At 38.9% G+C, this 16558-nt stretch overlaps 1 protein-coding gene across 2 annotated transcripts in view; it reads right to left on the bottom strand.

The window, feature by feature from the left end:
• SMPX (small muscle protein X-linked) overlaps positions 1-16558 on the bottom strand; it is a 53435-nt gene that overhangs the window by 23404 nt on the left and 13473 nt on the right. For both annotated transcript variants that reach the window (XM_025372797.1, XM_025372798.1), the window contains exons 3-4: positions 15491-15577; positions 9178-9326 (exon numbers count right to left, since the gene is read on the bottom strand). In XM_025372797.1, coding sequence (XP_025228582.1) covers positions 9192-9326; positions 15491-15577 — 222 coding nt within the window. In that variant the 3' untranslated portion in view covers positions 9178-9191. The remainder of the gene's footprint in view (positions 1-9177; positions 9327-15490; positions 15578-16558) is intronic.

A 16558-nucleotide genomic window follows, 5' to 3' on the forward strand; every position in this document is an offset into this window, starting at 1 on the left:
TGCAGCGGTCTGGTATTCCTCTGCTGCAGTTTTGTCAGCACTGGGCAAAGTCCATGTCATCCCCAGCACTGCCATAATCAGTGTTTTTCTGTCACTTCTCCTCTCCTTTCTCCTCCCCTCCCTTCCTCTCTCCCTCTCTCTCTCTCTCTCTCTCTCTCTCTCTCTCTCTCTCTTTCTCTCTCATACTTTCTCTGATATTTATGGGCATTAACTCTTCCTTTTTGTCAAAATCCTTAAAAACAGCAAATTATTTGTGCTGCCATGCAATGTTTTGCCCATTAAACTGTGAACTAGGGTAGATGCTCTGGCATATTTGAATCCCTAATGCCTGATATACTCAGCACCTGGTGCATCTTTTGTGTTTAGTAAATGCTGACTAACTAAAAGAATGAATATGTGAATGAATAAACAAATGAGCAAACAAAGGAACCCACCAACCAACATGCCAGGGTTGTATTTCAGTGCTCATCTTTGTGACAGTGACAGTTTCTGTAATCTCTTTAGCCTTTGCTTGCTTTGCTCTGACCCAACATGGTGAAATATTATTTGCAAAGACTATAACTAAAAGAACATTTTTAAAGAATGCAGTGGGTGATAGTGATTAAAAGGACTGGCTGTTTAGTGTGACAGATGATGGTTTGCACCTCACCTCTGTGACTTACAATCTGGGTGACCTTGGTCAAGTTGCATAAACTTTCTTAGCCTTCACTCTCCCATAAATAAAATGAGCATTGTAGTATATACCTCATGCAATCAGCCCAAGGAATGAATGAAATAATGCATGTGAGGTACAAAATATGGTACCAGGCATATCACAAGCATATAATAAATGGGAATGCTCATGAAGACAATCAAAATGATGACATTGATATTGATGCTGGTGACTACTAATGCTTCACATTAATACTTTAGAAGACTTGAAGAACTGCTGAGATAACCTACTGCTTTCTGATACATTTGAGATGAAAAGATAACCTATAAAAATAGTTGGGTTAGAGGCAATTCCACATAGACCATATACCATAAATATGTTTAATCTGCCAATTGACAAGAATCATATTTAAGAGTGCTTCATTCCTAAGTCTTGATTACTGTGAAGAGATTATAAATATTGGGCAATTAATTACTTTACTCTTTTTATTACTGTCTTAATTTCTGTGAAATGCAATGCATTGGTTGCTTGGAAAGAAAAGTCCGCAGCAAGATGGACCTGACATCAACCTTTCAAGCAGATAAATCAGAGTTACTCACTCTCAGCAGTACTGACATTTGAGGCTGGATCATTCTTTGTTGTAGGAGGCCATCCTTGGCATTGTGGGATGTTTAATAGCATACCTGGCCTCTCCTCACTAGAGGACAGTAGCAGCCCACCCCTAGTTGTGACAATTCAAACTGTATGCAGACATTGCTAAATGTCCCCTGGGAGGAAAAAATCCACACCCTCCCCCCCGCCCACTGAGAACAAATTAGATAGATTAATGAGTTCCATTACATTGACAGTAGAACAGGTGCCAAGTGTAACTGTCTTTTGGCCCATGGAAATGTGTGTGCCAGTATAGGAAGATCAACAGAATTGGGTTCTGAGTCACCTCTGCTTTCCACCAAGCTGGCTGAAGCAAATGTGTTTCTCTGGTCTCACGTCTACTTCCTAAAAGCTCTCGCACCAATTCCAACTTCTTCCTGATAATTCACACACTACACCCTCCAAACCTCTGTTTTAATAGAAACTACACTGGTAGTTTCTGTGTGTTTACTGTTGAGAGGCTCTTAAAGCAACTGCAACAATCAACTCAAAGTCTTCTTGCGTTCACTCTCAAGAGTCCTTTACACCCACCTTTACAAAGGCTGTAACCAGGGTCTAAAACAAGAGTTTTGCCAGCCAGGAAAACAAATGAACAAGACCTTGATACAGTTCAGAATCACTGCAGAACCTGTCTTTATCCAAGCAAGTGAAGATCAGGAAAAATTTAAAAAGAGCATCACAAATCAAAAGAAATGTGGCTTCACTAGAGAATGAAAAATTTCAGCATAAAACCATTTCCTTCAGAGAAAGTGAATAGAGCTCTGTAATTGGGTCAAAGCAGGGAACATTTCAAAAATGAGGACAAAAAATTTCCACAAACCACACAGAAGACATTTGGAGAAGTGTTTTTAAGTCTAGTTCTATGTAAAACAATAAATCAGTCCTCTGTCTTCTGGCAAAAGGAAAAGGTTATGAAATCATGATAAGTCAAAGACTATGAGAAATAAATCATCTTAATTCTGAAGGCTGAAAAGCAACATGAAAAATAATCTTGTGATAAAATGTAAAGTGGAAAAAGCAAGATACAAAACTATACAAGTGCTATAAATGATGCTATGTAAGAAAATATATAAGAACCAGTTCCTATTTACTGAGTAATTACCCATCCTAGGTACTGTGCTTGGAGATACTTTCAAAAATACATCTCCCTAACCCTTCACAACTACTGACTGAGAGAGGTGCCATTTTCTGCTTTTACCAAACAAGAAAATAGAGACATAGAGTGCAAAGTTGCAAGCACAGAAGGAAATGAGACCAAGTCTTCACAACCCCAAATCAACATATTGTTAGCAACTTGGTTGTATTGCATCCCACATGTAAACCCAGAGGAAAAGACTAGAAGGGGAAATACCAAAGTCAGTATTTTGCTAAAATGGTGATCTACTGGGCAATCATTTTTTATTTCCCAGCCTCTGTTACATTGTTATAGTGTCTATACAAATAGATTTATTACATTTATTATGCCTTACCATTTAAAAGGAATGATATTTCCATTCACGTATCAATTTAATCATAAGTTTACTATAAGATGATAAAGGGCATGTTTCCCAAATATGGAATAGGTGCTAATATTGATTTGATTGGTTGGTTATGGGATTTGAGATCTTCTTTTTTAATATAGTCATTTATAACTGTAAACTTTCCTCTAAGTACTGCTTTCATTGCATCTTATAAATTTGGGTATGCTGTATTTTTGTTTTCATTCGCCTCAAAGTATTAATAGTTTTAAATTTACCTTGTGATTTCTTTTTTGACTCATTGGTTATTTAGAAGCATGTTGTTTAAGTTCCACAAGTTGTGAATTTCCCAAACTTCCTTCTGTTACTGATTTCTGATTTCATTCCATTATGGTCATAGAACATACTTTGTATGATTTCAATCCTTTTAAATTTGAGACTTATTTCATGGCCTAACATATGTTCCATCCTGGACAATGTTCCATGTACACTTGAGAAGAATGTGTATGCATGTACTCTGCTGTTGTTGGGCAGTGTTTTATATGTGTGTATATATACATATCCACACACACTATATATAATATATATACACACATACATGTATAGAGAATGTATATATGTATATATACATATAGAATGTATACATAAATAATGTATATGTATATATACACATATATAATGTATATGTATGTATATATACATACATGTGTGTATATATATTATATATATTATATATGTTAGGTCTAGTTGGTTTATGGTGTTGTCCATGTCTTATATTTCCTTGTTGATCTTTTGTCTAGTTATTCTAGCCATTATGGAAAATGGGATATTGAAGTCCCCAATTATTATCATTAGATTGTCTGTTTCTCCCTTCATTTCTGTCGCTTTTTGCTTCATATGTTTTGGAGGTCTGTTGTTACATACTAAATACACTTTTTATCAATTGTCTGGGTATATCAATTTGCCTTCCTGCCAACACTCTCAGAATTAGCCCTTGAATCAGTAGGAATGATGATAATGCTTAACATTTAAGAGTAATGAGCGCCTTATGTTCTCCCCTATCAGAGATGACAACTCTCTGGATGACAGGTTGGTAAATATGTCTTATCTAGACATAGATGTTATTTGAAAAATAAAGCCAAAGAATTCTCGAATACTAAGTTTTCTTCTGGTTTACACGTCTTTCTCCTCTTTTGAGGAATATGAGACAAATTTGACATTTTCCTTAATTTTTTAGTTTCCCAGAGGAATACAATCAATTAATTTAAAGTCAAATTTCTGGGCCCATTACTGATTTTCGTCAACAATGTTAACTATGGACCTTTGTGAGAGAAGCAAGTCTTTCTTTTAAAGTGGTAAGCTCCCTAAGATTACAAGGACTTGGAATGTCTACATTTCTAAGTGATCTCACACTTGCTGTGGTCAGGGCACTGGCAACATCCTCCAGACTTGCCCTGTGTACCTAATATGTATCATGTGAATTGCAGCCTTTAAAGGAGCTATGCAATAGCATCATAAAGAAGATGTAAACAAGAAAACAAATACATTACGATTCGGTAAGTTTGTGACAGGATAAACAGAAGATGCTAGGGATGGGGCAGAGTGCTGGAGGAAGAGGACTGTTATGGACTGAATGTTTGTGTCCCTCCCCCAAATTCATATGTTGAAGCCTTAATCCCCAATGTGATAATATTAGGAGGTGGGGCCTTTGAGAGTTAATTAGGTTTAGATGAGGTCATGAGTGTGGGGTCCCCATGATAGAATTAGCACCCTTATAAGAACAGGAAGAGACATCAAAGGACACAGCAAGAATATGGCCATCTGCAAGCCAGGAAGAGAACTCTCACCAAAACGTAACAATACTGACATCCTCATCTCTGACTTTTAGCTCCAGAACGGTGAGAAATAAATGTCTGTTGTTTTAGCCACACAGTCTATGGTATTTTGTTATAGCGGCCCGAGCAGACTAAGATAAGGGCACACCTCCCCCAACAGGGCATTATAAAGATTCTTTTCAAATCTACAAAATCCAAAATCAGGGCTGGCTAGCTGATGTGGGGTATGAGATAGAGACTAACTTGATATTATGAGGCTGTATATGGGTACAAAAGGCGCTGCAGATCATTCCAACTCACTCTCATTTACTGCCCTACAGCAATGTTTCTCAAAGTATGGTCCAAGGCCCACTGGTTGACCTCAAAAGACTTCTCGAGGCAAAAACACAAGTGCTTTCTTCAGTTCCTAATGACGAATGGGGATTAATTCCATAGATTTTCACTTCTATACACAACCAAAACCTGCTAAGTGAGCTATCAAGAATCACTAAAATTTCACATTTTTCTAAAACCCTAGTTTAGTATATAACCATGAAGTCTGACTGCCACACATGTGGCCATGCTGAAATGTCCAACACAGAGAGAAGGGATTCCTGCAACTTCAGAATGAGAATTTCTTTTTAGAGCTTCATCAGTCCCAAGGCTTTCAATTGCAACTTTCTTGGTGCTCATCAGCATCATTGTAGAATTATTCTTAGATTTTACCTTTGTTAATCATTTCTTTTTCTTATAATTGATGTATCATTACCATTTTGATACTTATTTTGTTCCTCTTCGATTCTTTGATATCACTTAATTCTTTTACCATTGGAAAAAGAGATGAGATGGTGTAGGCGGGCTGTGGGTTTTATTTTGTTATGCTCCAAAAGTTTAAGATGTAGTGCCTAGAGGAACTCTTTGGTCTCACTAGGCTGGTCTAATTATTAACAATACCCTGAATGCTCCATATGTCCAGAGGTGATCTCTGAGCCTCTGTTTAAACCATTCCATTCCCACTGCCTCTTTGAAATTATCCCTGACCCCAAATCATACCTTAGCCCCTCAAAAGTCATAACATTATCTCTACTGCCTAGTTGTTAGTGGGTCATAAACAGCCTTGGGATATCTTTAATAATTAAGCTGCTATCTAATTTTTGAATTGTTAGCTACCTTTTGAAGTATTTTATCTTTCCATCAAGACTTAAGTATCCTGAGAGCAGGGACCAAGTTTTATATCTATACATTTTACTACAGAAAGAAGAAAGTGCTCATGGTATAGAAGCTAGTTTCAAGGGTTATTTACTGAGTACCTATGCTCTGATCTAAGGGTCGGGAGCAAACAGAAATGGACACAGAGTCTGGACACCAGCCCAGAGCAGTTCTGCAGGTTCCCCAGACCTTTGTCCATGAAGCCTGAGGTGGTATCTGCTACAACTGTAAGCAAACAAGTTGACAGTGGCTTCTGATAGTGGCCCTGTGGGATTCCTGATAATGCAGCAAACAAGCAGGATTGGAAGTATTGGAGGACACCTGGTTTCTAGATTTTGCCACTGGTCCTTCCTCTTCATCTGGTTCTTGGACTTTCTTAAGTCACCATCTGGCTACCTTAAATCACAGCCAGGAGGATTCCAAAATTTATATGGCTGAACATCCTACCTTCCCTGTCCCATGCCAGTTCCAGCCTGGACTGAGGCCCCATTTGGGACACTCCTGTGTCTTTTGGCTTTGACTTGGTATGTGCTGTCTCTATATTGCCTGGTCTGGTTCCAGTTTGGGTCTAGGCCCCAAGTCCTTTCCCATAAGCCACCATTTCTGGTGCCCAACGGGGTAGTCACTGGCCTTTCTGATTCTTGTTCTGTAATGTTTTTAATTGATTCCTGTTAACAATTCTATCCATGACACAGGGCATGGAAAGAATTTGAAATCCCACATAAAAGGAGGCACTCATCTTGGCTAAAATGAGATGCTAACCTGTCCTATATGTCTAAAGTACTGTAATAGTGATAGTATTATGTGGACCTTGAGCCTTGTGGTTTTCACTGCATTTGACACTATGGACATGATGGACTTATTCAATCTTCAAACCAATGATCTGTTTGATCAAATAACTGGACAACACAGGGTGAGGGTGGGTGACAAAGTGGTGACCCAAGAAGAAAAATAATCAATCCAACCAGTGAAGGGTTAAGTGATGGCTGGTCGAGGGCATTTACTGCTTATGAGTTCACTGAATCAATCAATGTTAAGAAATGTTCTCCTTCTGTAACCACAGACTATGACTACTGAAGTCTTGAAATCTCTGACATATCTGCAGGAGAAAAATAAGTCAAAAGCAAAACAGCTTGCTACAAAAAGTAAAGATCATTCCTTGGCTTAAAACAATGACTGTACTCATTTGGAATTCAGATCGATTACCCTGACAACTTAGATTTTCACATTACCGTAAGAATAAAGAAAAATAGGTCTCTCTGAGTGGTTTTGCATTAGAATTTGTTAAGGAGAGAAGAATCATTAAAGTCTTCTCTGAGAAAATAAAGTAACAAAAATGTGTTCTGGATATTCTGGTACATTTTTAATATTTGATTGAGTTGTTATTCTTCCTTGTTCCCTGTAATCACACAGCCAAGGCTACTGAATCAACCCCACTGCTGAGTAACACTGCAAGATCCTCTCTAAGCTCATTTTAAAACAGCATTCCTCTGAGTCTTCAAAACCAAATTCTTCTGAAACTGGAACTGAGGTTAAATTTAGGTCAACATGGATTTCATAAAAGTAAAAAACCTTTAAAGTTTGCATTAAAAATTCATGTGTCCAACTGAACAGCCTTGGTTGGGTGATGATAATCAATATGACAAAAAGTTAAGTTCCCCTCTCCAGGCTTTCTAACAAGGAAGTTCTGAAACTTCATCCCTACCACACTGAAATATTTCATCTCAACTTGGCAACACAAGCAGGACTGAATGTGATACTCACTCATCAATTTGTTCCATTCTGTCATCAGTAGTAACAAGTACATGTAGCCACGTGTCAGGTTAGTTCCTGCTCACATCAATTTGTCCCCATCCAGGTTCCTGGGATTCAATCTATGGTCATAGATCCACTCTGTTTTACTCTTACTCCTGTGTTCTTTTATGTAACTGTGCTGAAAACACCAGTTACTGTTCTTTTATTTTAACTCAAAACAGCTCCTCACTTTCTCTGACTATAAAGAAACCTTTTCGGCAGAACTAACTTGCAAACATCCAAGTAAGTCAGTGTAAGTGACACAAATAACACTGCCACAATGCATTGGACTGTCTCACAGAACATTCTGTTCCTTATTCTGTCTAGAGGAGAAGATACAGCAGGGCCCTATCTGCCCCACTGCTTGCCTCTGCCATCCAGTCAGAAGATTTCACCCCAACACCAACAGGAAGCATGCAATCCATCTGTAAGGTGTGGTGGGAGGAAGGGATTGAAGCAATATAACAAGTAGGTGATAGCACTAACTTTGAAGGCAGACTCCATTTTTAGAATACATGATAGATGGGGAAACTCAGTCTCTCTAAGACTCATCTCAAGAATGAGAGCAATAATTGGGTATCATGAGGCTTAAAAAAAAATGGACATAATGCTCTTCACACAGTATCTTGCTCATGGTAAGTGATGAATAAATGTTTCTAGTGTTCAGCATGTAGTGAACACTCAATAAATATTGATTGAATAAATGGGTGAGTGACTAAATGAATGAATGGACAATCAACCAGATAAAAACCTGTTTTATGTTCCCAATACAGATTCCTCTCCTCTAGACTTAAATTTCTGCTTAAGAAATAGAATAGATTGTACATTGTGGGCTTAGTAGTGTTGGAAAAGGGTAGATTTGCTCCCAGGGTCTCCTAGGAGAAAGAGTGATGACTTGGGCCAATTCCACACTCCCCTGCTGGCAGAATTCCCATACCAATCCACAGGAGCCAGGTGGAGGGTTGTCTGAACCCTCACCAGGGGATCATTATTGAACAGATGCAATTAAAATGAAAATAAGATCACAAGCCCTGCTTGCAGTGCCTTGTAAGGCAGCATGCAAGTTTTGAGCCTACCCTAGAGTCATTATGGCATCCTCTTGGTCTGCCTTACACAAACCTGGGTTACTTGATTAAAGGACTGAACTCCTGGGTCTCTGCCTCTTTATACTCCCAAACTTGTTCAGTTCCTTGATCCTCTGATCCTCTAGCTCATGAATAGCTTGTTGCTTTTTGTGATACCTGGGTGAGGAAACTGAAGCATGAAGTGAGGGAGGGCTCCCTGGACCTCAAGATCAAAACCTCAAGGCCTTTTCCCAAGCATCTTTCCTCTCCCAACTTCATCCTTCCACAACTAAGAAGGATGATCAGAAGGAGAATGGCAGGCTAACATCCTCAATGGATCTACGACTGGTGATGGAATAAGACAGGCCCCAAAACTTGGCTTTACCAGAAAACTGCACCAGAAATACTGACTTAAATTGAAGGCCCCTGGTACTTAATGAACTCTTGTAGAATTTTCCAGATTTCTTCAGTGGAAGGCTTCCTTAAATCATTTTACAGAGGCCTTTTTGAGACAAAGAAGATAGTTTCTCACTCACCTTTTTTCTTCCAACTACTGTTCAGCTTTGGGGACATATTTTAGTTCACTTTTAATATTCTGGATTTCCGATAGATTGACTGCAGGTCCTGGAAGTTTCTTTGCTCCTGGAATTGGCTTCTTCTCCTCATCTGAGGTGGGAGGAACACCCTGAAGAGAAAGGAGAAGAAATCCAACTCACCAAAAAAGACATTTGATCTCTTTGGGCCATGAGCATGAACCAGAAAAAAAAAAAAAAATTAAAGCAACAATGATGTCAAAGTGTGTTTCTAGCAGAGTGACTGTCCCTTGTGTTGTTGAGACAGACTTAGAGTTTCAATAAAATCTCCTAAAGTTTGTTGTGAGGTGTGGAATAAAGTTGGAAGAAGAAAACAAGTAATTTCCACATAACTTAGAAAACACTAGAGTACATTCAACATCTGATAACTAACAAAAATTACCACTAGTTCAAAGGATTTGTGTTTCCAAGAGAAACATCTTACAAGATTGACTTTAATTTGTAATCATACAATTATAATATGCCTGACAGCAAAGATTTGTACAATGTTAGAGCATAGCAAGCTCTAACAATAATTTAGTCCAGGAGCTTCCTGTTTTGTTTGGGGTGTAGTGGCTGCCAGTCTTTGTTCAAATAACATCTTTGGGATGCATAAACAAACTGAAACAAACGTAAGCAAAACCTTTTTGAATATGGGCACCACAAGGGACAGCGGCAGAGGAAGCCCAGCTCTCTCCTGCTTTGAGAAGTATTTTAAATTTCCTTTCATTGAATGTTATATTTTTGTTGCAGCTTTAGGGCAGGACCCACATCCTATCCTTTTCTGTGGCATTTCCAATGTCTGGCACAGAGGTGCGCGTGCATACTTGTTGATTGTTGTTTAATTGGATCAATCCCAAGAATGTACCATAATGAAAATCTATGCCTCTATGTGCATACACCAAACACACATATAATGGTAACTATAAAACAAGATCAGTTGCTGTGTGTGGCTCCGAGAACTTCAACTCATGTGTACAGAAAAAAGGTTGATCATTGGCCCCTTCCTTCTATTTGCTAGAGGTGGTGGGTAGGGGAGGATTGTTCTCTGTGGCCCCAGGGAAAGGTGTTGGAGAACATTTGATCACCGTGGCAGCCTTGAGAACGCGCCTCTCGGATCAGTTTACTGCAGAGAGGATAATTGAATGACGGCTCCAGCTGCTTCACATTGAAATCCAGCCATCCATCACCAAGCTGAGGTCACACTTCCCACGGCTGCTTGTAGCCAATGAGTGAGTGCGACAGGAATTCTAAGGCGGGCCCATTCCTGGGAGACATGGGACTCGTCGCGGAGCGACTTCACCTGGAGAACTTGCCTCACTACAGCACTGAAGTCTGAGATGCTTCCACCCAACCCTCTATCCCTCTCTCCCTCCCAGCCTCATGCAGCTCCCTCCCATTTTTCCTTACAAGTGTTTTCCCCAGCAAATATCTTTGGGTCATTTTCCTGAAGGACCCAAACTAACACAGACTGGCGGAGAGCTCCATCTGCTTGGCCAACAACTGGGTGAACCAATACAGTTCCCGGGAAAAGAAATAAGTAACTGCATGTTTGCCTCTCACCAGAGAGGGTGGGCCCTATGCTCTATGCCCCGCCTCCACCCCACCCTTACCCTCAACCCCCACCAGCAGCCCTGTCATTTGGGTATTAAAGCTGATGGTGTGTGTTAATCCCTGTCTGGATCCTATGTCTAGTTCTCAAATTGGTTAGAACCTAAAGGAAGAAAGTATTCAAGCTTCCCCAAACTCTAACAAATTGCTTAGTAGACACGTCCTTTATAGAAATGTTTTAAAATTGTTTATCGGAGGGGATGAGTAGACATAAAATATTGAGGTGCTATTTTTCTACTAAGGGCTAATGGCTTTTCCTACAGTCATTTTCTTTAGATCTGGTACAGTGCTGATGAAATAGCTAACGTTTCACCCAAACAAAATGATAAAGTATTTCAATGTAGACTATACCTGCTGTAAATATCTGGAAAATACTGTTTCCCTGGGTCAGTGTACAGAGCCCTAGAAGCAGCTGGTTTTTTGTTTTTGTTTTTGTTTTGTTTTGTTTTGTCATGCATACAAATTTATCACTTATAAATGTAGATTTAGAAGCAATAATTAAAACCATAAAGCGTCCACTTGGAGGACTAGATATTCCAAAATGTTCTTTGCTATGCTTTCAGAAAGAATTTTTTAACAAGGCTATAAAGTGCTGTGTGTGTGTGTGTGTGTGTGTGTGTGTGTGTGTGTGTGTGTTTTATATACGTGTAGTGGTGAAATAAAAAATGTTTCCTCACTTATAAATGTTCCCACGGCTGTTAGGTGAGTAGATCTTAATAAAGAAGCATGAAAGAGAAAAATGTTTCCAATTCCTTCTGTTAAGTTCCTGGATAACTCACATTTACTAACTTTGTAACATCAAAATGTTCTATATTGGCACATTTAACACATTAAAGCCAATGTCTGTACTTACATGTTTATATGCAAAAATTTTGAAGTGAACATATGCAGATTAATAATATTTAATAGGTACCTTCCTCTCAAGTTATTAAAACTTCAATGCATTGTGTTTTTTAATTTATCAGCGTAAGACTTTTACCACTTGATTTGATAAAGTCACATATAATGAGAAATTATAATTCAATATATTTAGTAATTAGACATGATATTGACTCAGGAAGAAGGGGGTTAATGGTGCATTTTCTTAAATGAAACTTCTCTCATCTTTTAAAAACGTAACAGGAATCAGATTCCATTTATTTTATGGATTTGTAATTGTAAGAATTATAGTAAGTTAAGGCATAAACAAACAGGGTTCCAGATGGCCCCATTTGGCTAATAAATAAGTCTTTTTTTAATTTTGTAAGTGGATATTTGAATGAAGAAGGGACATGAAAGACATTCTTTGGCTTAGATAAAGAGAGTGTAAAAGAAGCCTTACCAGCTACAGCAGCATTCTCAGTTTCAGGAATGGCTGTTGTGAAAGGGAAATGTTTCCCTTGGGGGTCACAGAGTATTTGTAAAACTTGGCAAAATAGTGAACCATATTCATCTCCCTCATTATTGCCAGATATCCTACTGAGTTTTTCCCTAAACTCTCCTGTGTGAGACAATACAATCTGACCTGCTCATTCATGCTCAAACACCAAAGATTTAATAATAACGGCACACTGTTAACTGTTCTAAGTTACATGTACTAACTCATTTAATCCTCATCTCAACCATATAAATCTGGTACTATTATCATCCCTGTCTTACAGTTGAGGAGACTCAGGCACAGAAGGGCTAAGAAACTTGCCCCAAGGCCACACAGCTAGGAAGTGGCTAGACCAGAATTAAATGTTTGCATCTTGTAAAGGAGCCAGGTGTAGAGGGAAATAATTAACAGAAAATCCCAACATGCTATTTTGTGGCTTAATGATGATAGTGTTTCAGTCAAAAGAGAGATTTGGGAAGCTTAGTAGAGGCTTGTCAATACCCTTCAAATCACTTCAAGCAAGCAGCTGATTGTCTTACGCAAAAGACCAGCCCTGTTTATTAAGGTTTAGCTGTAAGGCCTCAGAGTTGGGCACATGCCCATCTGTGGCTGGGCCAAGCAGATAGGTGTACTCCAGCTCTGTGAGCAGAGCAAATGTCTTACCAGAACCATAGGTGAGCCAAAGACAGGGTCAGTGCTCACAGGCCTTGACAGACAGCCAAAGATTCATTCTGGCTTCCTGCTGGGGAACATCCTCTTCACATCTGAGAGGGTGTCAGGATCAAAAATCCTTCTGAGTTTAAATGAGGAACCTACTGAATGTGATAGAGGTGATCTGTTCTGTTCAGAGATGGTATGTTATGATCTCTAAACAGTAATTATCCTCATGCAAAGCTAGGCAATGAACGAATTTTAAGTCTACAAAATTAAGCAATTCCAAGTTTGCAAACTAGATAATGATAATAAATGTGGATGTATATGTTATTTCAAATCCACATTTTATTTTCCCTTTCAAACTATGCCTTAAAATGTGGCTGGGGCCTGAAGCTAATTGACAAAATCCTGCTTAACCCACCCTGTGGCCAAGCCAAGCTGTCTAACTACTCCCCTCACAATGTTGTCTTCCTAAGAAACTTAATCTGAGGTCCAGGCCAGAGACTGAATCATTAGATCCCACTCCCTCCCCAAGACTCCACAAATCCTGAGAGTTTATTTCTGCTTTTATGGTAAAGAAATACCATCCCTAGCTCCACCCTCCTGCCCAATGAGCTCTATGAGAAAGGTATGGTACAGTTCAAGAAACACTCCATCTGTTGGGCAATAAGTTGCTCCAAAAAAAAAAAAAAAGGAAGAAAGACAAAAAGAAAAAAGAAACATCCCTGGGGTCTTTGTATCTTTGTGAATACATCACTCCCTCCATCCTATGAAAAATACTAGTTGGCCATTTGTATATGTGGTTAATTATAAAGTGGGTGTTCACAAACCAAGCTGTATCAGTTCTTGTCTATTTTAGAATGCACTGCAACCATCAGATTAGATACAAGGCAAGAGAGAGCAAAGTGCTTCCCCAGTCCCCTGAGACACTTGTGTGGAGGAAAGTACCAGTTGTACAAAGAAGAACCAGGGGCCATCTGTACCACAGGTGGAAAATGAAATGTGAGCCTCCAAAACAGCTGTTACATCAGTCAATTTAGTGAGAAAAGTGGGTCAAACTACCTTCCGACTGATTGCCATGGTAGTGACAGACACAGTTTAAGAGGAAGCACAGGAAGCAAGAAAATCTAATTACAGATAAATGAAGGTATAGAAGAATTCCACCGCCATCCTTTCTACCTCCCCATGCCTTTTCCTTACAACATGCAAAAACAGTAGGCCCAGGAGTGCTTCATGAAAATTGGATAATTACATCAAGTGATGAAAAATAGTTTATGGAATACCTACTAGGCTATGCTATGTCCATTATATCATGCCTCTTCCCTCACAGTGACCCTCTGAGGAATGGAGGGGATCCTATTTTGCAGACGCAGACTCTGAAATGCTTGGCCCAAGTCCCAGATGGAGACCTCATGATCATGAGTAAACTTGATGGCAAAGTTAACAGCACCAGAACTGGAGATTATGTAACTATAAAAGCAGAGTAGGGCCAGGTCTTTCCAACTGATATGTTCAAAATTTGTATTCATCAAGAGTGACTTAGTGGCTGCAATTCCAGCACTTGATGATATCACTCAGATACTCCATCTGCTCCTTTCAAAAATTATCTTTCTACTGATAGGAGACTGGAACCACTAATTTAGGACCACATCAGGAATATTCACAGGAAAAAAGGTTACAGGCAGAACAAAGTTTTATTAGGAACCTTTGAAATGGTAATAGATATTCTTTTGGGACAAATACCAAAAATGTCACTTGGTAAAGTTTAAAAGCCTTTTTACCTTTTTAAAAAGATGAAATATAGTTTGCTGTGCCTTGTGGCTTTATTTGATTCCATTTTCCATGTCTTATGCTGATAAAATGTTCCAAAACCTTCACTATCTTTTTCAGAATCAGACCTTCCAGGTTTTAGCAGAAAAGTTACAATTGGGTAAGAAATAAAAACATCTGAGGAAGAAACTCTTCCCTTTTTATGGCATTCATTATTAATTGTAGCCTCCAATTTAGCAGACTGGGTACTTGAATTTGGGGGAGAAGTAAAGAATTAGAAAGAGGAAAAATACAGAAATGGAGGCTTGATAGACTCCCTTGCAAAGTACCCTTTTCAAAGGAAACATTTAGAGATTGAGTTTTTGTTTGTTTGTTGTTTATTTGAATCCTCAAATAATTTAATGTGCTTACTTCCTGCATTCCCACTTATCAGAAGCTCTACTAAATATTATTACATCCTGCTCAGTTGGATAAATGATCCCAAGTGAAAACTTGCCAATCTAGTGACTACTGCTAGACCAAAAACTTATCAGAGGCTTTATCCTCCCCACCACACACATGTGCACACACACACGCATACACACAATCAGTCAATCAAATAATCAGTCAATCAACAGACTGGAAGTTAAACTCAGTACCTTCAAATAATGGTGCCAGGTACAGTACTTAAATTTGGCTGAAGGGAAGGGAGGAGGCAGTGCGTTTCAGGGCGGACTAAGCAAGACAACTAAAGAAACGTACATACTGTATGTGATTCCTTGACACACAGTCATTTGCCCCCTCCCTTGTCCTGGAGAGCCAGCCCTTGCCTTGCCTCTGCCCCCTCTGGTGAAGATTTTAGAAAGGAAAAACATTGCTGTGTTCTGAGAGCTGAGGTTTCCTCACCTCCTCCACTTCAGGAGTACATTCTTTTCTTCTGGGGGGTTGACCTGCTCCTGGTCGAAAGGCTCCCATTGGAATATTGATATTTGCCTAAAAGAGAAAACAGGGTAGGTTTAGCTCAAGAAAAGTAAGAAATTGCAATGACATTCTGAGACAGTAATCATTGTGAAGAAAAATGCATCCGAAAAGTACATCTTCAAAGCTTTTTATCTCAGGAAAATTGCTGTAATGACAGCATAAAAATATGCAAAGGAAAATTTGACTTCCATTTATTACAGATTACATTTATTACAGATTTCATTTATTATACATACTTAGGTCTGTGCAGTGATTTTACAATTTCTTGTTGGATGGAAGAATTGGAAGACAGTTTGTTCTGGCTGTTGCCCTCCTGAGGTGCATATTATTTTTCTCTCTTGGGGATAAGGAGGGAACATATAATGACAGGCAAGGAGGAAAGAGCATCTGCATAAGTCATCCCACACCTTAGCCCTCCTTCCAGTCCCTTCAAATTTACCACGTGGGAGGGGAGACATTTACACGTCCTAAGCTACCTCCTCCTTTCCATGATGTCCTGCACTTTATTGCTTTAGTCTCTGAAATTGACACTCTTCTACCTTTTTCCCAACATGTACTTGTGTGGGTCAGTAAGGAGTAAAGAGGGTGCTTGGCCAAGCTCCCTTTGTATCACCACTCATTGACTCTTCTCTTTTATGTTGATAACATACTAATCTCCATCAGTGGTAAACATAAAATACCTTCATGACATCCTCTAAACATTAAATTAGGTAGGGATATATTGACACTGTAATTTGAACTTGGTGAGATAATGTGTAAATTTGAATTTTTCCCATACTTATTTGATGTCAAATGGTGAAAATATGTAATGCAGATCAAAAATGTCTTTAACCAGTATTATCACTCACATAAAACAACCATCAAATACCATTTTAAAGTAGAATACAATATTTTTCCACTGAAGATAAAGTGTTGCCTTATGAGTAATTGGATATGTGGGCTTGAAAAGTTGAAATTTCGTTTTGATGTTATGCATGTAAATGATGCCTGAAC

This window comes from Theropithecus gelada, chromosome X, assembly GCF_003255815.1.
Source record: "Theropithecus gelada isolate Dixy chromosome X, Tgel_1.0, whole genome shotgun sequence".
In the NCBI taxonomy this organism is placed as follows: Eukaryota; Metazoa; Chordata; class Mammalia; order Primates; family Cercopithecidae; genus Theropithecus; species Theropithecus gelada.